Raw genomic sequence first — 25,204 nt, 5'->3', positions numbered from 1 at the left:
TTTGTTTTTTTCTCAGAGTCCACTGCCAGCTGATCAAGCTGTTTGCACGAGGGATTGAAAAACCACAAGTGTTCGAGGATCTCAGTAACCCCTGTGCATTATAAACCCACCCACACACATCGTCTCCTGTCAGACACTGGAGCCGCCGGTTTCCAGCTGTCCTCTACGTCACTGCTGCCGGGTCATGTGACACTCAGCCCATCTGACATTGGCAGTCTCAACAATGAGTTGTTTCTCATAGGATATTACAGCACATCTGAAAGGTAACCAGGGGCCTCATGTATAGATTATGTACACATCCTGCACAAGAAAGAATACATATAGTAGTTCTTACGCACTCTTAAAGATGTTTAAAAAAACATAAGAATGTGCAGTACAGTTGAGTACATGATTATACAATATCCAGGGATAAAGACAAAACATTGCTTTAAATACTTTCTACTGTCAATTTATTCCTGACCAAGGACAAATAAATTAAAATTATTTGGCTACATTTGTTTACAGGAGGTGCACTTTTTGTAAATTCTTCTTCTGCTGCCAGTTCTGCTGTGCAGCTGTACTATTTGCTTTGTAGCAGCACCTAGTGTTTAGGATGGGGATTGCAGGGAGTGTAGTTCATCACAATATACAGTATAAACAGCAACCCTGTCACTTTGCCAGCACACATCACTCACTTTATTTTCAATGCACAATGTGTTCATGAGAAAAATGATTTTCAACTGTCTAATGATAAATTATGTCAGAAAAATCTATCAAACCATGTCACCGCTATTCTTACGTTCACAATCAATAATGCAGTGTCTGTTGAAGGCTGGCGAGAAGATGAAAGCAGCTCAGGTTAGACCCCAGTTAACGTGGAGACTGGGGCGGTCTACACGTTACACGTTTTAGATGATCAGTCATCTAAAAATAAGGCTCCGCCGATCCCAAGTCAATCCAATGCTTGCGTTATTTTGTATTTTTTACAACACAGACTTGCAGATTACACACCACGTGTACATTGAATTTATTAAAATCAATCATAAATTCTTTGTGCTTGATGCCTCAATAGCTCCACATTGCAGTAAAGAAAACCTGTGTTCATTTTGTTCCTCAGTTGCATTTTATTATTATTATTAACAAGAAAAGAAAATACCAGCTGATGGCTGACTTTTCTCTGTATCCTGAGAAGCTCTGTGTCAGATATGTTGTGCTGGGAGAGTAAGATGTACCGTGGCTCCAACATCTCCAAAAGGCAACAAACCTTATTTTTCCACCAGTTATGGGTGGGTCATCCACAGCAATGAATTCAGTCACCCGTTCTGTAATTCTTTTTGCCTTTTAAAATATAGGCAGTACTAATAAAACAATGAGGCAATGAACCAAGCATTTGTAACTCACCTTTAGCTGATGCAGTGCATGAGTGGAAAGGTGCCAGATATAATTATTTTGAAGTTTGACATTAGCATTAGCTTAGGGTTCGGTGGCTCCTGATTGCTTCTGTCTGGCAGCCCATTACTGAATTGCTCTGTTGGCACGCTGCCTAACAACAGCTGCTGTATTAAGACACCACAGCCATACTGTGACATGGCCAACACAAAACCAGGGCCTGTAAGTCAACAACAAAGATCAGGAGCCAAGTGTGGCAGCTACTCCGATCAGTGAAAAATGTCTTGATCAGGACATCTCTAATGTAGACACAATAAAACAACAAACAGAAGCAGAGCTGACAGGGTATTGTACAGAATCTGTGATCCACAAAGGTGGGAGAAATGTAGGAATACCTGTTTTCCCTCTCAGTTTGAGCTACAAACACACCTTCAGATCAGGTGTTCAGCAAGAAGTCTGCAGCCTGCTGACTCCACACAGACCTGAAAGGACCAATATACTGATTGGCTAATTCCTAAACAAAAATAATAATAATAATAACACTTTTAAAGGTGTTGTATTGATTCTGTAATGTTATGAACCTTTTCTTCATACCATTAGTTGTTTATTTATTATGACTTAATTTTGTGATGTGATAGCAGTAACAAAATTATACTTTTTATGTTGTATCCTTAATTTAGGAAAGTAAGAATAAAAATATATTCAAACCATTTAAAATTCCTTTAAAGGCAGTGCATGCAGGCATACACCTTTCTAGGCACTCAGTAACTCTCTGTATTGTGATTTAATTACAGTAAGGCTTGACGGTGTTTGAAATGGTTACCGCCCATCTCCAATGGGCTGTAACTGGGCTCCAGGTTGAGCCCAGTTTGTCCAGAGCTGCTGATAAAATGTGTGGACCGTCACACTAATTCCTTTTGAATTCTATCAGATATCAGTGCCAATTTCCAAAGGTCTGTCTTTTTACAGAAATCTCCAAATGAACATTTCCACTCTGATTACTGTGCTGTCTGTAAATAAATCTAATTATTTTCATGAATCATCATCATCATCCTGTTAGGTCAGTAAGGTGTCAACTATTGGATGTGGCCTATAAAAAGATGCAAAAATAGGGCCTACTCCATAAATTATGGTAGTGTTTTTGCTCCTGGAAGAATTTACAAATGACAGTGTATTTAATTGTATTTAGTTGTTTTATTTCTCTGAGACCGTAACACTACAGTCACACTCCAACACGTTCTGTTTGTTACTGATTCCAGGAAAAAACAAAAAAAACACACCAAATGAAACCTCTTTCCAGGCTTCAACATTTTACTCTGAGTTTGTCTTTGTTATGCAGCAGGATTTTGTCTCTGGTCGTTGTAAAACTGACTGGACAGTAAATACACCACTCCTGTCAATTATTTTCCAAGTATTTGTTTGATATATGAGGCCCCTGGAGAGTGATGATTTGGTTTCCTTCTGGTTGGTTTTCCTGGGAATGGTAGTTGGGTGTCTGGTACCTGAACTGAGACCAAGGGTTAAAACAGCACTGGCTTGTTGCTGCTTCTCGTACAGTTTGGTGGATAAAGCCCTTCAACTGAACACGAGTAAGTGCATGTTGTCTTTTAACTTTGACTTGTTGCGTCTTGTTTTTAATATGTTTAGTCTACTGTGTGAACTTGTCTTGATCTTTACTAAAACTTGTGCTGTCTTGTTGGTGCTCATTAATGTCTAGATTATCTCAACCCCAATCTCAAGGGTTTTTTTCTGCAGAGTTAGACTTATCTCAGTCTTGTTGGTGGTTTACCAGAACCTGGAACAGCTCAACAGCTGTCTGGAGTCTTCTGTTGGTCAGACGTTACGAGTTTAGTTTTTTTTACTTTTCAAGAAAAATCATGCCTGGGTCTCAACCCTGATTTGTAGTCATAACTGATTGTTAGTTTGGGTTTGGCATGTTTGTAGGATTCCAGACATCCACCAATCACTCCCAGGTTCACCTGTTCAGTAGAATAATGCAATTTAATCTGAAAGAGAAATAACTCTGATCCCAGATCTGTTCTTTATTGTTGATTTTCTTTTCCTTTAATCAGTCCTGTAGCATTTCTTTTCCAATTCAACACAGTTCCAGAATTTCTCTGCAAGACTTGAGCTAGATTTTGCTTTCGAAGTTCTATTTATTTCATATTACATTTTTCAGAAATTAAAAAAAAAAAGATTAATAGTCGAGAATATTTTTGAGCTGCTTATGGCTGAGTAGCACACAAATTTGTTTTTAACTTTTGCTCGATATGCCAGTGATTGACTGGTTTAACACCTGTTTTACACAATCCTCAAAATGAGTTGAAATTGTAGCTGATATTTGATCTGAGCCAGTATAACGAGACATTCTAAATGTGTCTGTCAGGTTGTCTCAAAAACTTTACAATCCACTCAAACATGTATGTTTTTGTAAACAAATGCCTTACCTGTGTCAGGTGCTTCTCTGAATCTCCCATGCCCCCAAAATGTGTTTAGTGTTCTTCTGATTTGAGTTACTCACAATCAGTACATGTGTGGAACCTTCACAAAGGCCTTATCTTAGAAGATCACAAAACAAAAGTAAAAATGTTTTAAAAGAATATGCATTTTACAATTAATATTGTAGCCAGTGCTGGTGGCAGACTTTTGGCTGTGCATGTTTATCAACAGATCCTTTGATTGCTCAGCTGTTTTAAATGGATTGTAGCATTATAGTTTTGCACACTGCGATAATGTTGAAGAAAGCAGTGTTGTAAAGTCCAGTCTTGATGTTCAGCAGCAGCCATCTGTTCATACAGAAAACAGAACGCATAACCGATTTAGTCTTGGAAACCCCCTCACATTCTGAGCATGTTGTAGCTTGACATTAACCGCCTCTGTAGCGGCTGCCACAGGGTTTCTTTTCAACATTGAAGATATTATCTAAATGTAGCAGCATTACTTGGAATCTTGTTTATTAATAATATAAAAGTGGTGTGAGTTTGTCCATTATTTTTGTGTTCTGAAAATAATTACCTACCTCTCACAAAATTAACTTTAAGGTGTGACTTTTAACTGAGATAAGAAGTTGAGCATCTGCACTGGACTGTCATGGTTTGTCTGTCTGTTGAATGACGTTCCTGTTTCTGTTCTGCTGCTGGACAAACAGATGAAGGAGGGAACCAGTAGCAGGTCAGGGTGTTCTAAAGTACCAACCAATCCACTTTCAGCTTTACCCTGATCCTAATCTGACCAAATGCCAACTGAGGTTTACTGATGCAGTCCATTCTTTTGCATGTGTCTTGGCTGTTTGTAGCTCGGAAAAAAAGTCCCACAGATTCTGAACCAGACTCAGCAGAATTATTTCATACAGTATATGAAAATAATTAAATATTCAAATCTAACACTGCTGTATGACCCAAAAACAAATGTCAAATTTGTGCACACAGAGGTCAACTGATAACAGATTGAAATGATTTTTTTTAGAGAGAGGATGTTATTTGCATTTAGTCAACTCTTATGAGAAATTAAATATTTGTCCAGCAACACAGTGACAGATTCAGTGCTTCACTGAACTAGAGATGAGCAGATTTATTTGTATAATTTAGTAAAATAGTCATAGTCATTGCAGTTCTAAATACTGAACAGTAGCTGTTGAACTGAACTTAAACAAGATTAAAAAAAATATATAGTCTCAGACAGCTATATTTGTCCAACATATTAGCTTAATTGCTAACATAACTGTTCAACCAAACCAGCTAGCTGTTACTAGCTAGTTTGCTTTAAGCTAATGTTTTGGTCGTAAGGCAACTAAAAAACAAATAATTTGTGACACATTTGGCAAAATACACATTTAATGCAGTCCTAAATACTGAACAGTATCTGTTGTACCGAAGTCTAACATGCTAAAAAGATCAAATTTGCTGGTCTCAGAATGCTACATTTGGTCACCTTATCAGCTTGGTTGCTAACACTACAGTGAAACTGCTCAACCAATTCAACTAGCTGCTACCAGCTAATGTTACAGTTAAATGCACCCCAAACACAAATGTGTCAAAAAAGTGCTTATTACCTATTTGTTAAAAAGTTTTAAATACTGAATGAGCAGCATTTATTGAACTGAATATGAATATGCTACACTGGATAAAAAATTCTGGTCTCAGATAACTATAGGGTGCTTTCTTTGACATCTCCAAAACATGACAGAGGACATAAAACATTGTAGCAAGGATGGAATCACTGGGGAGTGTAGATGTAAGCAAGTTTCAAATACAGCTTGCTAACATTACATAACTGTTCACGCAAAGCAGCTACCTGCTACTAGCTTGTTTCTATGAGCTAGTTTGCAGTTTTACAAGAAGAAAAGGCAGGGTCACTCCACAAAGTGACGGTACTGTAGTTTTGTAAAAGTAAAGACTGGTTAGCTGACAGCTTGAACAACATTGTTCTGAGGAGGTCGTTTTTCTGTTACAGCAGGCCCACAAGGCTTCTTTCTTTCTTTCTTCTACATTTAAATATTACAGATACTGGCAAAATAAAATATTGAGGAAACATTAGTTTCAAGAAGTTACAGTGACTGCAAACAATCCATGTCTGAGTTCTGAGTTTCTACCTAAAGCAGGACAGGGTCAATAGAAAACGAAATGGTGATTCACTAAAAGCTAAAAGTGGTTATTGGATTTTTTTTTTTCTTTGTTGTCTCAGCTCCAAATGATTTATGCAGTTTGAACAATTATGCTTTTGAAACATGTTATTAATCGTTTTAAAATGCTGCCTTTACTGGAAACTCAGTGTTAAATGTTAAAAATGGGTTCTGGCTGTATCTAATTATGTAAAATCACAGAAATAATCAATGCACCAAAAATCTTTAATCATGTTGAGCATGTAGAAAAAACTCCAATTATTACTTTTAGCATTTTTTTTTTCTGATAGTGTACTTTTAGTTGAAACAATTGTAGAAATTGTTTTTTTTTCCCCTTTATTGCTTCAAGTCAGTGTTTTTTTTTGTTATTATTTTCACTGAAGAAACTAGATTTCAGTTTTGCAAGCATTTAATCTGAAGCCTCTGATAATATTTCCCCTTCATTAGTACAATTTGACCTGACATTTCAGTTGTTTGATCAGGCAGATCGGTTGACCTCCAGCTGTAATCTCAGTTTTAAACATGTCTCTTTGCTGTAGCTGTTGCATTATTAGAAAATAAAATATTTTCAGGACTCTGTCTCTGCTCCTGTAATTACGGTACATAATGATGTAATTGTGTTTTTTTGCTGCACATTAAGGCTGTAATTAACTTCTGTCAGCCCGCCCCAGGGCAGCTGTGGCTACAATGTAGCTTACCTCCATCAGTGTGTGAATGTGTGGATGAATTGGTGAATGATTGTAGTGTAAAGCGCTTTGGGCTCCTTGGACTAGATAAAGCGCTATACAAGTGCAAGCCATTTACCATTTACCTTCTTCTGTCAGTATTCTGAAATCCTGCTGAAAAGAACATTTGTGTATAAAATTATATATGCTTTTAAAAAAATTCATCTGGTTTTAAAAAAAATTCTGCTGTGATTGCTGAAATCTCTGGCTTCCACCTTCTTCCTACAAGCAGTAGGTTTTTATCACCTGCCACCGAAGGGGAAGCAATAATATTTGTGTATGTGTCCATGTGTTTTTGTCTATTCTGTTAGCAAAATATTTCTTGAACCTCTGAATTAATTTTAAATAAACTTTCAGGAAATAATTATTAAATGTACCTTTACAACTGATTAACTTTTGAAGCCAATTAAAGGTGGCCCCCACAGGCAGCTGACCTTTGAGAACATAAAAATTGACATTTTTACATATGTAAAGGTAAGGCTTGGTGTGGTAGTAGCTGAGATTCACAACACATACATCAAGTGCTAGATCTTTGATTAAAATTTTAGTATTTCCTGTTGCAGTAAATTCTATTTGTCTGTTAATCTTTGGAGTCAATCTAATTCAAGATGGCCACTGCAGCTAATCAACATTAGCCAACACAAAAATGGCTATGTATGGCTAGGTATAGAGTCATACCTAACACATACTCTGAGCACAGCATCTCACCATATCACATGAGATTGTGAATAATGTTATTTAAGGTTTGACCAAATTAGCTATAAGTCCATTGTTTTCTTCAACATAAAATGATCTTGGCTTTAAACTGTGTTATGAAAGGTGGCGGATGATATGCATCCCTTCAAGGAATGACAGGTCTTTATTTACAGATTTGTTGAAAGTGTTTTTGGCAAAAGGAGAAAAGCTCTTTCAAAAAAGATTTTTTTTTAAAAAAACTAGACATCTGTTCTGTAGAATTGAGAAAGCTCCTCGGATGAGAAGAGAAACATCTTCAGCTACAGATTAGAATTCCAGTTGTTTTTGTTTTTTAACCTTTTTTTGGATTTACCATGTCCTGGATGACTGAAAATCTACACCAGCATAAAGAGAGAAAAGACGTAGTTACTGTTTCATTGTAATTTTTCAACTGGCCACATGATGGGGCTGCATAGAGCAAAGCAGATACTTTGCACTTTTTCCTTTCAATCTACTGCTAACGTGCAAATAAATCACTGATTTCTGTTACATCCTCATTAAAGGCTCAAGTGTTTCTGCAGTAAATTGTAATATTATTCTGGGACTCAAAACTATACATTTGGCATCACTAAAAACAAGGTACACTTGTTCTGTCTGTTTGGTCCTTTTTTCAGATGCTTCTGTAAGATAAAAACAAAATGGAGTCAAAATGTAAATTAATATGTGACAGTTTTAGGTGATAGGTGCAGAATATATTCAGACTGAACTACATGTATGTTGTACATTACAACCACAAACTGGGAAAGTAGCACATAATTGTGAGGTGGGAAAATGACACATGGTTTCCAAATTCTTAAAAAAAAAATCTAAAAAGTTTGGCATGCATTTGTTATCACCCCCTATGCTTTTACCCTGATACCCTGAACTAAAACCAAGAAGTGCATTCAGAGTAATTAGTAAATAGAGTGTATCTTTGTCAAATTTATTATATAAATTCAGCTGATTCATGTTCTTACACAGGATTAGTGATCAAACAGCATGATGAAGGCCAAGTAACACACCAGACAGGTCAGGGATAAAGTTGTTAAGAAGTTTTAAGCAGGATTATGAAGCAAACACCTTCAATGCATAAATAAATATATTAATATTTATTTATGCCTTGTGTTAGATTACCCTTAGCTCAGATTTATGCATTGAAATTTAAGGTTCATAGCACAGTTTGAACCTCTGAAACACAAGAATTAAAGACACAATACTTAAATTTTATAAGGTGTAATTACAAAAAGGGTATTTTTACAAACTATTTACAGATCAAGTAATGAAATTTAAGTAAAATGGTTACAATAATTTTATGGTAAAATGGCAAGTAATAAAGTACTCGATTAATGTGGATAGAGAAAAGTGAGTAAGCTGACTCCCTACCTACAGAAAATCAGAATAAAACGTTTTAGCCAAAATGATAAAGAAAAAGTAAAGTACAGTTGAATAAAGAATTTAGCTGTTAATAACCCAGAATAAATGTAAAATAATTTTGACATCAAACTATAATGAGCAAGGAAGGATCTAGAGATCTGACCATCAGGAGGTTCTTCCCACTAACATGCGCAGTTGTTGACCCAGGCAGGAGGAGCTGAAGATGGACGTTACACGTTTACAAGGTGGACACTCATGGACACATAAGAGACCTTGGAACAGGTCCAGGAGGGAATTACTGCTTGCAGGAATGGATGGTCAACCTATGTACCTCAGAGCTTATGTTGGTCTCACGTCAGTGGCCCAGGAGTTAAAATCACCCAGAGTTTGTGAGAAGTGATTTTCTGAAATGGAGGAGAACATCCGTGCACTCTTATAGTTGGAGACAGGTTCCGCTGTGTCTGGTTTGCATTGTCTTAGCTTGAAAAATCTGTTACAAAGGCAACAAAGTTCACTTGAAATATTTCTCAAAAAGAAGTCAGGTGAGCTAAGGTGTTTATGATGATGGATAGAGACAGTTTTATGTCTTGGTTCAGCCCCCATTGGGTCATGTTTAACTAACCAATGAAATCAAGACACATTTCTTCTCTAACTTTGTCTGAAGGATAATTACTGAGGAGTAATTCACTTATAAGAAACCTTTTTAAACTTTAAAATATAAGTTTCTAATCTTCTCATCCACTCAAATACTGTATTGTCCGCACTATAGGGCGCACTGGTTTAAAAGACACACTGTCTATGAATGGTCCATTTTCAAATTTTTGCTATATATAAAGCACACTGGACTATAAGGCGCACGTGCATGTCCCAATCTTTGTAACTTGGCGCGGACCGCGCACACCCTGCTCCATTCACAATGGACGATTTCAGTGCTCTAGCAGAGCTGGTTCGCCTGTATCAGCATTTATATGATTCCTCTATGAGAGATCACAAAAATAATTAAACGGTTCAAAACTCACGGAACGAGATTGCACCGACGTAAGTGTCAATTATAAACGCCTCCACCGCTCACTCAGGTCTGCGCGCCGTGCACGTTACACTACAAAGCGCGACTATAACCGAGCCTTATTGCTGCAAGCGGTGCGGCTTTGTAGTTTACCAAAGTCATACTTAAACATTAACTGAGATGTTTTCTACACGGCACAGTGGTGGGGGCGCCATCATGATTTGGGGTGCGTTTTCCTTCAATGGAACAATGGAGCTTCAGGTTATGCAGGGGCGTCAAACAGCAGCTGGCTATGTGGAGATGTTGCAGCGGGCATCCCTCATGACTGAGGGCCCTCGTCTGTGTGGTAATGATTGGGTTTTTCAACAGGACAATGCTGCAGTTCACAATGCCCGCCTGACAAAGGAGTTCTTCCAAGAGAATAACATCACTCTATTGGACCATCCTGCATGTTCCCCGGATCTAAACCCAATTGAGAACATTTGGGGATGGATGGCAAGGGAAGTTTACAAAAATGGACATCATGTTTGAGTGTAAATGCAGTCTTCAATTAATTCCCCGTTTTTGTCTCTTACGCTGATTTTTTTCCTTTAACATTGTGAAGCTCTGTGACTGGTCTTAAGATTTTGATCAGTAGTGTATAAGGTGCTCCGGACTATTAGGTGCACTGTCATTTTTTTGAGAAAACTGAAGGCTTTTAAGTGCATCTTATAGTCCACAAAATACAGTACTCAAAAGTTGTTAGTATCACAATAAACCAACATTTGTAAAGACACTGCTAGAAATGTAACAATTTTAACAGCACAGGTAACGATTAAAAATGAGGTAATATGAGAGGTTACCCATCAAACACATATCTCAGAATTCATTAAAGATTCATCGTTCAACTTCAGATGCTAGTGTCAGGATTTGGGAGTCTTTGGGGTTTTTGTATTGAGTTTATTGTTTCTTTAATTCTGTTATTTGGTTCCTGTATTTAGTTGTGTCAGTTGGTTCTTCACTCCCTGTGCTCTTGTCATATTCTCTTGTCCTCAGTCAATCATTTGTTTACCTGCCACACCCATCTACACCTGCCCCGAGTTTGTAATCACTCACCTGGACCCACTTCTCCTAATTTCCTGCAGCCTTTAAAACCTGGTCATTTCCCTCACTTTCTGCTGGTTCATTCTGTGTTTCACTTCAACATGTTGTCTCGTTTCCCTTGTGTCTTGCCCCTCGTGTTCCTAGAATCCTGTTTTGTTATTTAATTTAGTTGCTGTCTCGTCAGCCTTTATTTTCCTTTTGTAAAAAAATTTGTCTTACTTTTGAGTTCCACCTTGTCTGTCTTTATTTTGGGTCTGACCAAATCTCCACCATCTGTAACAGCTAGAGGGAGAGAAGTGAAGTGAAACATCATTGATTAAAACAAATGCACATATTTTATCATGAAAAGCTCAAAAACACAAGAATGACCAAAGAATAATTATTCGGCTTTCATGAGTTCTGTGGATATTTAAAGTTTCACTGAAAGTTAGGTACTGAGAAAATTCACACAGTCAGAACCACTTCTCAGATGAAGGATGTTGTTTCAGGGGCCAGGCACCAATAGCTTTAATTGAAGGAGCTTGTTTCAAGCAGCTGGAGATGGATAGAAGTCCTGCTGAAGGGGTCATAGTTGTTCACCATGAGTAAGAAGCCCATGACCAAGCTACCAGTGCTTGTTGATCCTGTCATGTGAGTAACAGAGTTATAGACCCTTAAAGATTACAACCAGGAAGTGATCTAACGTGAGAGAAATCCAGTGACAGTAAGAGAAATTTATGAAACAAAGTTCTCAGACACATATAATTGTGTAGCCCTATGATGACATGGAAACTGTCTCCACTAGAAACATGGTAAATTCCCAAAAGACTAAGAGGCCCCAATCTGACTTTATCACGTCATCTCTCTGCAAGGTGGAAAAACATATGGTTTGTTTGTTATTAATACTCTATCTGGTTCTAAATCCACACAGAAGCAAAACCTTCTAATAATCTTTACCAACTGAATTCTCCTCTGAGAGCAGCCGTGTAAACAGGAGCACAAACCACCGCAATAAATAAATGTGTCTTAGTGGATCAATAGTGGCTTCTGACGTGTGGGAGATTTCATGTGAGCAAACAGCACCCATCTCTCAGAGGTGATTAGGTCTCATTAGGGAAACCAGAGGCTGTAATTTCATTAAGATTTCAGGAAGTCAACAAAGCAGCACAGCTGGAAACTTCGACCCCAAACTCAACGTGTTGACTCAGTCGATAATCACAACAGTAAAGTGCGAGTGAGATCTGGCAAGGGGTCGATACCTGAGGGGGTACAAAAAGAGGCGCGGCGGGCCCTCCTAGTCAGTCTGCAGGTCTGATCTGGGTTCAGAGCGGGGTCGATCCAGGTGAGTTGCATTATTATTATTTTTCTTTGTTTAAGCTGCTATTTTCTCTAGAAACTTGCACAAATGTCTAAATGTTGCCACAGAACAAATATGAAACTTTAACTCAATTGAATTCAAGTTTTCTTTAAAGAAGAGAAGTTCTGTTTGAAAAGATTCACATGACAAAGAACCACCAACTGATTTGATGTTCATGCCAAAGAAAAAAAAACTAAAAACGTTTTTTAAAACACCAAATAGGTCTGAATTTTAGCTTGTGATTTCAGCTTTTTAGGCTGGATACACTGAGGTGAATACAATGTTTCACACATAACGTGGTTTTTGTTGTTGTTGTTCCAGACTAATCAAGTTTTAGTTTATTTGTCTGGCACCAAAAAGGTTCTTGTGCAGATCCCATGTGATTAACTTCAGGTATCATCTCGTTTTCTTTAACTGCTTGATTCTGTTCAGAGTTTGCGGGGAGCTGGTATCTTTCATGAGCAGTCTTTAAGTGAAGGGGTGGAGTTCGATTGAGAACAGTGACAAACTAAACTGAGTCATGCAAAAGTAAAGAGACTTAATATCAGCTAACGTATTGTTCTTTTCCATCAGTATGTTGTCTAGAAGAATTAATTGTTTTTATACATGCATTTCATGAGGAATAAATGAAAAAACTAAGTGAATTAATGTGGTCCTAATGGTTGTTTCATTTTTATTCTTTTTTGTTTGTTTGTTTTGTCCAAAATTATCAGTTATATTTACATATGTATATAAATTTGTTGTTCCCCTTACAGCTCATTGACATGATGCTTTATTTCTCATGAAAAGTGATTTTGTTAAAAGCAATTGTTTAATGTATATCTACATGCTTTTAGTATGTGATAGAGTAAACAAATAACTGAAAATAAATGATTTGCCAGTTATTTTACAAAGATCTGATAACATAGTATGGACAGATTTCTTGGGACCCTTAAAAGATTATTAATCTTTGCATAGTAGTCATGTCTCAAACTAAGTGTTTGACCTTTAAGTGGGTGCCTTCAAGACTTTTAGCAGCCATTCAGCCTGTTTTTAAAGGGAACAAACAGCCACTGGGTAGTTTTGTATCATTGTGAGCACCACACTGAACCTGAACCAGAGAAAACAAAAGGGGAAAGCTGTCTGAGGAGCTCAGAAAGAATATTATAGTTATCTATGTTAAAAGTGAATGCTACAAGACCATCTCCAAGCAGCTTCATGTTCCTCTGACAACAGCTGACAATAATATTAAAACATATAAAGTTCATGGGACTGTAGCCAACCTCCCAGGATGTGGACACAAGGGGAAAGGCTACTTCAGATTGATCAAACAGATAGTGAGAACAGTAGAAAAAGAGGCAAGGAAACCATTCAAAACCATTTAATTGATCTCCAAGGTCAAGGTATGTCAATTTCTGATCATATATCACATTTTAAATCATAATGAGCTCTATGGAAAAAGACCCAGGAAGGCTCCTGTATAGGCAGAAAAACGCTAAAAAAGCCAGACTGGAATTCACCAAAACGGATGTTGACAAGCCCCAAATTTTCTGGAACCGATGATAAAAAACAGTCACATCAATTGTGTTTCTTTAATATTGTGGAAGTGTACCAACAAACCACGTCTATCCACGTCTGTAAAACAAACAAAAACATGTCTCTATGTGTTTGATTATGACACATCAGTGTTTACATTTGGCATAAAGCCCAGAACTCACAGATTCCACACTTTAGCACAAAAGTTGTCAAACAAACCAAAATCTTGCAACTGCTTTCATGTCACTCATGCAACACTAATGCAGCTACAGGTGCATTAATTGTCATAAAATCTTGTTGTTCTCTTTTGAATGTCTTATTTTCTTCATAAGAATGGTGGTGCAATATCTTTAAATTTCAAACTGTCACAAACAAAGAAGTTAAATGCTTTCAAACAGAAATGATGGGTTTAACTCAAACTCTATGAGCCCATCTTTATTAACCTAAAACCCCAATGCAACTAATTTAGGTTAAAAAATAGTGTTGATGATGATGAGGGGTGTTAGATGCTGACTGAAAAAGCTCTGACTCATGGTGTCTGAGCTGAGGGTGAGGTCAGGACTCAGTGTAGCCAGAAAACAAAAATCTTCATTTCCCATTGTCTCTGGCTCCGCCTGCATTTCCACATCTTCGTATCAATAACTGGCCAGCCTTCCACACAAAACTGAGGCATGCAATTCTTTAACAGATTATTGCATTGATTAGAAGCTTGACTATTAGAAAACTATGACTTCATCTAATCATTCATTGGAACAGGTGCTGGAGAAAAATCCAAACTGTACACCAGAGAAGCTCCTGTTTAAAGCTTTTGAAGGTTTGACAATCAACATGTCTCCTTAGGAAATCATTGTTTTCATCCACATCATGATGCCATCCATCAGTGTCCTTCAGGTGTTCCTGCTGCTGGCTCTCCTCTACCTCACTGCATCACTTCCTTTTAGGTAACCTTACATTAGCAGAGTTTTGACAACATGAGGAACAATATGAACCCTGTGAATATAACACATCCCTCTGAAGTATGTCTAAAAGTACTGTAAACACTAAATGTGAAGCTGAATTGAAAAAGAAAAAAATGAACAAAAATATTTTCTTTTTATGTTTTTTGAAATGTGTGTCCTCCGTTCATGTGATATGCAGAGATGAGGATGAGGTGGAGGATTTACTGACTGGGATCCAGCCTCTGAACGCACCGTGGTCTCTTTCGGGAACCTCTGCAGACATTCTGCTGGAGGCCAGACTCAGGTGATTTCACACAGCAGAGATTTTAAAGACTCTTTAACACTATTTGGCAAAAACAAAGACCCAACTGTGTAGCCTTGGTCTCACATTAACAGTCAGGTGTTCAGAAACTCACAGATCATTCTGGCCTGGACCTGATGATCCCTGACCTTACAGAAAAACTATATGAACTTCACCTGTGGAAGTGAAAACACATTGAAATTACATATAACTCATTTAAAACACATTATTTCCACTTGTTTCTAGTGTAATTTTGGAACATTTACATAGTTTTCCACATGGGATCTTACTATATTTTAGCAATGATCCAAAAGTGACACTTCTAGTGACTTTGGGCACTTTCAACCACAGGGGATCACTTCACAATTCTTCTGACCATTTTAGGTAGTTTGTCTTGTTTTGTTTCTTTCTGTACTACATGTACTGCACTCTTTCAGTTCTTGTAATTACAACTCCAAATCTGACAAAGGTGGGATAATGTGTAAAATCTGAATAAAAACACAATGCAACGGTTTACAAATCTCTTTAAACACATCATTTATTCACAATAGGACATAGTAAATACATTAATTGCTTTTGTACCATTTTAAAAATTAGGTCATTTTGATTTTTATGCCAGCAACACATCTTAAAAAGTTGGGACAGGGGCAACAAAAAGCTGTAAAAGTAAGTGGTACAAATAAGAAACAACTGGAAGAGAGTTTGAAAATTCAATGGAAAATTGGGAACACTTTGAATATCCCATCATCTACAGTTCATAAAATCATCAAAAGATTTTAAAAGTGACGGCACTGTGCGCCTGTGCAACTTTCTGTTCACAATGGTTCTCAGGAAATTGAGGACTATTTGTCAACTAGTTGCAGCCCAGTGAGATTTTGAGGTGCAGCCACAAAATGGTAGGCCCATTCTAACACATCTTATTCTGGATCAGACTGAGACTTCAGGAGTTTGAAGCCCAGTTCTGGCCTCTTTACTTTGTCCCTCAGGTCATTTCAGTATCCAGGTTTGTTCTGTAAATGCTGTTGTCATGGGGGTCAGTGTTTTATGTTTCAGTGGGCAAATTGCAACAAAATACCCTTCTATCAATGATTCAAACATCAGATTTCCCTTCAGAACATAGCACTCCAGTGTCAATGTTTTCCACTTTATGTGCCAATGACCTGATCCTTATTCTGATTGTGTTTCAGACACCTGTTGTCTACAGGTCTGGACCGCAGGAGGCAGCTGGGAGACATCGAGTTCTCCAACAGGTATGCAGAGTTCCTCCGATCTAAAGCCAAACACAGCTCCATCTGTGCCTTCCTGCGCCGCATGCAAGGAGTCAAGAAGAGGTGAGGGACACTGCAGGCACATCACACCAACTTTTACACTGTTAACATCAAGAAACAGAAGTTTAAAAAACAAGACTATTGGCAAGGGATGTAAAAATTAGGAACAGAAAGGGTAAAACCGCCTTTACTAAACACTATAAAGTAAACCTTATTGTTTCATGAGACTTTCACCATCAGCACTTAACTTTAAAAAGGAAAAGTGGCTAAATGTAAAACAAACAAATCAATGATGACCAACTCTGACTTTTCTTCAAATTGTCACTGACATTAAACATTTCCCATAGTTTTCACTTTAAAGTCTCAAAGAGCAAAGAAATACACTGCCCTATCTATACATGGTCTGTATGTGTTGAGTATAGCTAGACTATGCTTCGCTCACATATATTTGCATAGTAACACAAATGCTCTGTTGAGAAAACAGTTCAGATCGAAACAAACACTGTCATGCATAAGCGTAGAGATTTAATATTAGCTAATATAAAGTTATTTCACACCAGTATGTCTTTTATTAGAGAGCTATTTTTAAGTCAGAACAATTTGTTTTAAAAACTGGTACTTGCTTGGCTAGCTGTTAGCCTTGCCCGTATGAAGACTTTTGTATCTTTCTCCATACTCCATGCTCTTTAAATGATGTTCCAGCTGATAAGATGATAGCTACTGATAACTATTATATCGCCTAAAAGTTGACTGGACTATTCCATTTAGGACCTTGTAGATGTATGTTTGTCAGCTGCTTATATCTGTCAGTGGCTGAAAACTCTTCAGAGGAACTTCCAGTGAAAAAATAAAAGTTTGTAAGCAAATCAACAGATACAAGAGATGGCCTGAACATTACAATCGATGACTCAAACAGGGACCAGTTACAATACAATAGTTTTAAACTATATTTAAAAATAAGAAAATATAGTGTGAATTTTAGGTTGATACAGTATGTGAAACACTTATTTTATAAAATAAAGCCCTAGTTATAATTATTTGTTTTAATTATTTTATTCAGTACCTTACATTTGAACAAATACTTCAGATAGTTATTTTAAGATTTCAAGAAGAATTTAACTTTCAAGGCAAATTCATTGTTTTTTGAATGCAATAAATGCAGAATTTCCATTATAGTGAGTAATTGTGTTTTCTAATTGTGACTACAATATTCACAAAATAAAAACTATGAATTTTTTTCCAGCCTTACATGACAGGCAATTTATATTAGCTTTTTTTTGTTGTTGTTGTCAACAGTGGTGTCGAAGGAGACATGGAAAAAGTGAACCTGCTGCTGAAACAATACATGTGTCCTTCTGTCTACAACAACTGGCCAACCGACCTGTAGAGGGCGCTCTGCATAAACACACAGAAAGTTAATCATTAAATGGACAATAATGAAGCGCTTGTTACATCTCTACACATGCAGCTCTTATTATATTTCATGTGGAAACAGATCACTTTGTTAATAAAATATGTTTTATGAGGATGACTTGTAATGATTACATGAAGCCTTTCCAGTTGACATTTATGTGTTAAATTTTCTTCAATGAATCAATAGTCACCACTAATGTGACACTAAAGAATATTACACTGATTGCAGTAAAACAGAAATTTAAAAAAGACAAAATAATGTCAAAAGGTAATGAAACCTCATTTGACTCTAAAAGGTTTATCCTGTTCACAACAGTTATGAGTCTGAAGTTTAAACTCATCAGTCATTTTGAATAATGCATAATATACATCAACTCTCACTAATATGTATATAAATAATATACATAATAGTAAGTAAAAGTACCTAAAACATAATATTATATTTAATTATATATTGAGAAATGCAGAACAGCACGGCAGTGATTAGAGCTGTCACCTCACAACAAAAAGGTTCTCCTCCACCCTGGAGTTGTTCTTCCCATGCACATGTGGGTTTTCTCTGAGCTTTCCAGTTTCCTTCCACAGACCTAACAGGCATGTTTTTATACACTTTAGGTTAATTGGCAACCTTAAATGTCACCAGGTGAAAGTGTGAATGGTTGTCTGTGTCATTTGTCTCTTTGTGGCCCTGGGATGGACAGGAGACTTGTCCAAGATGTCCTGTGCCTGTGACCCTGCATGGAAAAGTGGAGAAAGAAAATGTATAGATTCATTTCATGGGCTTTATGTATCAAGACAAAAAATAATCTGATCTTTATCAGGTTCTAAAGTTTTTCATGTCTGACCTCAGGTAAACAAAAACACACAACATAAAACATAGGTAGGTACATATAAATAAATGTACCTACCTACCTACAACATATTTCACCATGTTGTTATTTGTTAAACACAAATAAAGCGAACATGAAAAAGAGTGAAAATGCCCCCAGGATCCAGCAGCTTGTAGAACCTCCTATAATGGCAGTAACTCTCAGCAGTGGTTTTCTGTAAGACTTTATCAGTCTTTCAGAAATCTGTGGAGGACTTTTGGCCCACTCTTCTTTCCACCATCCCATCAGTTAATTCAGGTATGCAGTCATTTGTTCCTGCTCAGCTCTCTTAAGGACCCACCATTTCAGTCAGGCTGAGGTTCTGGACTTTGACTGGACCTTTGCAGCATCTTGATTCCTTTCTTTTTCAGCCGCTCTGTTGTAGATTAGCTGCTGTGCTTGGGACATTGACATTAATAAAGATGGACAAAGTGTCTCTACTTCTCCCGTTCTTCAGAATTGAAACCAAACTGTGAGTGTCTCCATGTTGTATTTTTGGAGTCAGTGACAAGACATGTGGCTGGGCCATTGATACAAAAGTTCTGCCTACACATCCTTCCAACTCACTACTAGGCTGTGATACTGTCAATCACAGTGGACCAAAACACTTCTTTTAAAGCCTCAAATAGCTAATTGAAACTAAATGTATTTTAAAATTGCACATTTGAACATGCAGCAGCACAGTAAAAACCAAAGATGTTATTTTTAGAGAGAACAGGTTTCCTCCCGCAATACATCCTAACAAACCTTGTTCAGTTTTTTTCTAACTGTATTGTTTTTTAAGCTGGTAACTGAGGTGTCTAGAGCTATTGTTTTCTTTATTTTTTTTATTTCTCTAAGCATTGCACAGTCTAACTTCAGAGTGAATTTGCTGGTACATCCACTCCTGGGAAGGTTGGTAGCGGTCTTAAATCTTTTCCACTTGTTAATAATCTTTCTCTCTGTAGAATGATGGCCATCAGTTGGTCATTTAATCAATATATTTAATCCGCAGCTACTGAACCTCTTGAATCCTTATGAGGAGGGTGGACTTTGTTTTTTTTACACTTTTCCATTTTGGCTTTATTTTTGTTCAATAAATTATGACATGATGGAATCTGTTGTGCGTTTTTGTGCACTTAAGGTTAGATTTGAGTAACTTTAAAACCTGGTAAAAACCAAATTATTTTTATTATGTCCAAATTCTGTATCTGTGGTTTATGAATTTCAGAAACCTTTTCCTTTTACATGAATGCAGCCATAGATGAATTATCTACATTGGCATATGCTTATAATTTTAATGAAAAGAGAGGTGTTTCATTAGATTTCATACTTCAATCCAAATGAACTTCACACGGCAGAAAGAGGCAACAAATCCTACATCAGTTGGGTAAAAATACAAGAAAACTGTTTAGTGGTTTATATTTCTTATAAATCTTTATTTAAGATTTATAGCACTTGCCTCTTTGAAGGTCTCTGCATTCAAGCCTTCTGAAGCCATTGCCTTCAGATGCTACATAATTAGGTCAATAACTTATTTAACTCATTATGTTTTTATAATATCCACTTGTGAGCCATTTAGGTGTCAAATAATCTCAGTATATATGCTCTTGTTCTGAAAGTCATCATTATCAAAACTAGTGCAATACTTGTAAAGCCCGTATCTCACTGGGCTGCAACTGTGTGAGACTAGTTGGAGAACAGCATTTGCAAGAGTCTCCAAACTGTCTTGAAACAATTGCAAGGGTTTCCATTTTCAGTGTGTAAATCACAGAGGCTCGCAGTCCTGTCGCTTCAATTTTGTACATGTTAAAAAAAATTTGTAGACAACTTTTCTCTCAATATAGTCACAGAGTTGTTGCAGACATCTCAAATGCTTCTCAGTTTACTTTCTATAAATTTTAGAGCTGTATTTTGACACCTGCACAGAATCTCACTATATGACAGAAAGCATCTGAGACGACAGCCCTGAATGTCCAAGTCTAAAAACCACTACAGTAAGAAATAATCTGCTTTGTCTTTAGGCTGCTTCCTTGTCAGGGGTCGTCACAGCAGATCATCCACCTCCAACACCAGTTTCCACAGGCACCCTGCTAGTTAACAGCATTGGAGGTGGTCATTCTCAACCCAGGCCAACCAACAAACATGTTTGTTGTGGCATAGTATTTCTGCCCGATGCCCTTCATGACACAACTTTCACTATTTATCTTGGCTTGGGACTGGCACCATAAGTACATATAAAGTGTCCTTCCACTGGCTGGTTTACTCCGATAATAAATAATAATTATTTAAAAACTGGTCTGCTTTCTTCCCGCAGACCAAAAACATGCATTTTAGGTTAACTGGTCAATCTAAATTGTCCCTTAATCTGAGAGAGAGTGTGAATGATTGTTTGTCTTGTTTGTTTCTGTGTGGCCCTGTGATGGACTTGCGACCTGTCCAGGGTGTGTCCCACTTCTGTGCACAGTGACTGCTTGAGATAGAAACCAGTGGCCCACAACTAGGAAATAAGAAGCAGATGAAGAAAATAGATGGATGAAGTAGTGGGCAGTATGATGTAACTAGTAACAATGTGGGATAAGGAAGGCAACAAAGAAAATGTGAATGGCCTAGAAAACAGTTTTGTATGCTGTGTACATTACAATAAGCCATGATTTTCAAAAAATTGGTCACTCAAAATACAACTGTACAGCTCACTGGTTGCTTGGTCACAAATGCTCAGATATCAGTGAGACTATGACAGAAAATGTATCCATTTTCTTGCAACTTTGAGTCTCCAACTAGTTTCCAACAAATGCAGTAGCTGTTGCCACAGCAATAAGACCAAGGAACTACAGATTAAACACAAAGTTGTGGATCAGAGTCGGTTTATTAAAACATATCCCAAACCCTAAACATCCCGCAAAGCTTCATTAAATCCATTATTATAAAATGGAAAGATAATGTCAACAAATCTGCCAAGAGAGGGTCATCTACCAAAAATGACAGACCAGGTAAGGAGGGCATTAATCAGAGAAACATAGAGGAGGCCAAAGACAACCCTGATGGAGCTGCAGCTCTTCTACAGAAATGGGAGGATCTGTTCATAGAGCCACTAGAGGTTGCACAGAGCTGGGCTTCATGGATTAGTGGCAGAAAAAAGAGACTGATTAAAGGGAGAAAAAAAAATGGACTGTTTAGAGTTCTTCCCCAAACATGAGGAAGAATGTGCTGTGGTCAGATCAAACATCAAGAACAGCACCATGTCTGAGCCAAATCTATCACCTTTCATCATGCTGAGAACACTACCCCTGTAGTGAAGCATGGTGATGGTAGCAGATGGATGGAGTAAAATACAGAGAACTTCTTGAAATGAACTTGTTGGAGTCTTCCAGACATCTGAGATCTGAGAGATCTGGGACAGAGGTCCACCTTCCAGCAGGACCCTAAACACAAGGCTGAGGCAACACCACTGATTTAACCATCCGGTGGCCTTTGGGTCAAATAGACCCAAAGTTATAAGGGCCACAGGAGGGTTAAGGAGAACTAGTTAAATATCCTGGAATGGTCCAGTTAGAGACCAAACCTCAGTCCAACTGAGAATCTCTGGTTTGAGTTAAAGATTGTTGGACAAGCAGCACCATCCAGCATGGAGGAGCTGCAGCAGTTTAGTTATGAAGAACAGACACAAAGTCCAGGTTAGCTGGACCAAGATCATGTAAACAAACCTGAGGAGACCTGATGCTGGAACTGCTGCTAAAAGTGGCTCTACACAGAATTGAGTTTGGGAGGGTGAATACATATACATGTATTTATTTTTTAACTATTTTCTCTTCATTTAACTTCATTCATCTGAAATTTTGTACATAGTATGTATAATCAAATTGAAAATTAATTTAAAGTTGAGGTTTTAAATACAAACATAAGAAATCCAAAATCACTTTTTGAACAAGGCTGAAAGTTTCCCTGTGGGGGTGGTAGAAACTGACAACTAATAAGCGAAAGTTCAAAGAATATAAAGATACTTCCTTGTTGGCTTCATTGTCAGCCTCTTGGTTTGTACTATATATTATATGTGTTCTGTTTGTCCAACAGTTGTCAACCATAAATCCAAATCAGGAATCTTGATAGCAGGGGCATAAAGTAGAAGGCATACTTTTGTGAAATAGGAAGAAGGAAATAATTTAGGCTATTCTTGACTGTTACTTACTTCTGCATGTGTGCAAGCATGTTGTGATAATATGGTTCAAGTCAAATTAATGAAATATAAGGTATCAGCCCCAAAATGAAATCTTTTATGGCTTACCAGCAAACAGAAGAGCATGTTTTTATGACGGGTAAAAGTCCATGGCAGCCATAACAGCAAGCAGATAAGCAGAAAACAGAGAGACAAACGCAAAGATCTGTTCACACACAGCACGGACACAGACAGAAACATGGACAGGATTTATCCATCTTTCCTCTGCTTGCTTCTGCTTCAGACGTCCGTCTTGGCAAATAACTGTGAGTCTGACACTGAACATCTGTTGTTTTATCGAACTGAAGATGTCACAGTTTTAGAGTAAGTTTGATCTGTTAGCACTCATAATATCTGTTGTAAATGACTCCCAACTGCTACCACATTAAATTTTATTTTATTTTTTATTATTTTATTTATTCTAAATTTTATCTCAAGATCTGTAAGATTCACTGAGGTATAGCCATTTTTTAAGGTCAGTTAACTGTAGAAACCATCATGAATTGGGTTGAATCCAAAAGTTAATCAGTTGTAGAACTGAACCAAGTGATCACTTTCGAAAAGTTTCATTAAAAGTAGTTTATAAGACCAACAGTCAGAGTTGACTTCAATAGCTAAAGGCAAAGTTTCAAACACAAATCTCAAAAAATAAGTCAGCACTTAAAAATATGAATTGGTGATCAGTCTCAGCTACTACCACACTAAATTTGGTTATAGCCATTTATGTGTTAGCTAAGATCAACGATAATTAATAAAGCTAAAGATAATTACTTTCTACAGAGTTTCAATAAACGCTGTTCAATGATTCATAAAATATTTTACTAACAGACAGACAGACAGACAAACAAACACGCTTACACAAACACACATCGAAACAAGAAAAAACATTATGGACTCACCTTAACCTTCAATAGTGGGTGATAAGGATCAGTGATTAAAACAGGAAGTAGTGTGTCTCAGAATTAACACATTGGTTATATAGTTCAAAAGGTGGACAGGTTTGCTCTCTGTGTTGACTCATTTAATGAGACTTTGATCACTTGTCAGTAATCTCTAAATGTTTGGGTGTTCTTTACCAATATCATTTACAATCATTTACAAAATTCACTTGAAAAAAGGCAAGTGTTTTGCTGTGAACCCAAAAAATTGCAAAGTTGAGATTGAGGGCAGGTCTTAGAGTCCCCCTCTGCAGAAAAGCATGTGTTTAAGTGTCTGTCTGCTACCAAAATGTCTTGTGAACTTCTAGACAAATGTTAATGAAACTTGCAGGAAATAATCATTGAATGTACTTTTACAACTGTTTAATGTTTGCAGCCTTTTCTAGTTTAAGTTAGTCACCACTGGCAACTAACCTTAGAAAACAAAAATGACTAGAACTCAATCAGTTTTACAGATACTGAGCTAAAATATGATATGATGAAAGCTTACAGTTATTCACAACACATACTCTGAGCATGACATTTTCCAATCATGCGTAAAATTTTGCAGATCCTTTTTTTCCAAGGTTTGGCCAAAATGGCTACAACTTTGTCATTTCTCAACATAAGTTGATCTTAGTTTAAAACTGGCTTGAAAGGTGGTGAAAGATAAAAATATCACAACTGCTGTGAGTAAAGATTTACACATTTTGTCTGCTGTTGTTCATTGCCTATCTCATAAAACCTCTAATAAATGCTACACCACAATTTTTTAAGAGAAACTGCTGCATGCTCTTGTTTTGATTTGTTTAGAAGTAATATATATATATATATATACTGGCCTCGCTTCAAACTTCATTTCATCTATCCAGCAAGTTAAACAGCTCCACATAACAAATCCAGGACACCCAGTTGAATTTGAGTCTTTATCATGTGAACGGTATGAAACTGAATTACAGATACACATGATGTATTCAGCACTTCAAATACAAACATGTATGAACAAAGTCATTTAATATAAACTGCCTGCCAGTATTATACATAAACCCAAAAGTTACCTTTAAAGTATTTAATGCCCTGCATTAAATAGCGTATTGTGAACAAAGATGATCTTCAGGTACAATCCAAATTAGTATACTTGATAAATCGAGTACATACATAGATCACCTGTTAAACTGAATTTGCAACATGCTGTCTTATATCCTATTTCCAACAAACATAAATGACTCAAACTACAAAAATAACAAAGATACACTTGCAAAGCTTGTAGATGACTGTAATTTTTATCATAGGTACTCTTCAACTGTGAGTGATGTATTTCTTCCATTTTCTAATAATTGCACCAACTGTTGTTGCCTTCTCACCAAGCTGCTTGCCTATTGTCCTGTAGCCCATCCCAGCCTTGTGCAGGTCTACAATTTTATCCCTGATGTCCTTACACAGCTCTCTGGTCTTGGGCATTGTGGAGATGCTGGAGTCTGATTGATTGAGTGTGTGGACAGGTGTCTTTTATACAGGTAACGAGTTCAAACAGGTGCAGTTAATACAGGTAATGAGTGGA

General features: G+C 37.1%; 3 protein-coding genes across 6 annotated transcripts in view; 2 read left to right on the top strand and 1 right to left on the bottom strand.

Annotated features, from left to right (window-relative positions):
* LOC108249879 (ceramide kinase) overlaps positions 1-6,563 on the top strand; it is a 29,571-nt gene extending 23,008 nt beyond the window's left edge. Inside the window, exon 13 of one of the 2 annotated variants that reach the window (XM_017439519.3) lies at positions 17-6,563. In XM_017439519.3, the coding sequence (XP_017295008.1) occupies positions 17-104 (88 nt within the window). In that variant the 3' untranslated portion in view covers positions 105-6,563. The remainder of the gene's footprint in view (positions 1-16) is intronic. The other variant, XM_037980681.1, reaches the window with a different exon arrangement.
* A 10,972-nt stretch (positions 6,564-17,535) lies between these two features.
* LOC108249877 (GRAM domain-containing protein 4) overlaps positions 17,536-25,204 on the bottom strand; it is an 81,775-nt gene continuing 74,106 nt past the window's right edge. Inside the window, exons 19-20 of one of the 2 annotated variants that reach the window (XR_005234283.1) lie at positions 18,159-18,396; positions 17,536-17,644 (exon numbers count right to left, since the gene is read on the bottom strand). Coding sequence is in view for 1 of the 2 variants with exons in the window: in XM_037980679.1 (XP_037836607.1) it covers positions 18,331-18,396 (66 nt within the window). In the remaining variant the exon portion in view is untranslated. Of the gene's footprint in view, positions 17,645-17,765; positions 18,397-25,204 lie in introns of those variants that run through there. The other variant, XM_037980679.1, reaches the window with a different exon arrangement.
* Positions 22,861-25,204, top strand: part of cdhr5b (cadherin-related family member 5b) — a 15,543-nt gene continuing 13,199 nt past the window's right edge. For both annotated transcript variants that reach the window (XM_017439514.3, XM_017439513.3), the window contains exon 1: positions 22,861-22,992. In XM_017439514.3, the coding sequence (XP_017295003.1) occupies positions 22,926-22,992 (67 nt within the window). In that variant the 5' untranslated portion in view covers positions 22,861-22,925. The remainder of the gene's footprint in view (positions 22,993-25,204) is intronic.

This window comes from Kryptolebias marmoratus, linkage group LG17 (genome assembly GCF_001649575.2).
Source record: "Kryptolebias marmoratus isolate JLee-2015 linkage group LG17, ASM164957v2, whole genome shotgun sequence".
Classification (NCBI taxonomy): domain Eukaryota; kingdom Metazoa; phylum Chordata; class Actinopteri; order Cyprinodontiformes; family Rivulidae; genus Kryptolebias; species Kryptolebias marmoratus.
This window is presented reverse-complemented; position numbering and strand designations above follow the sequence as displayed.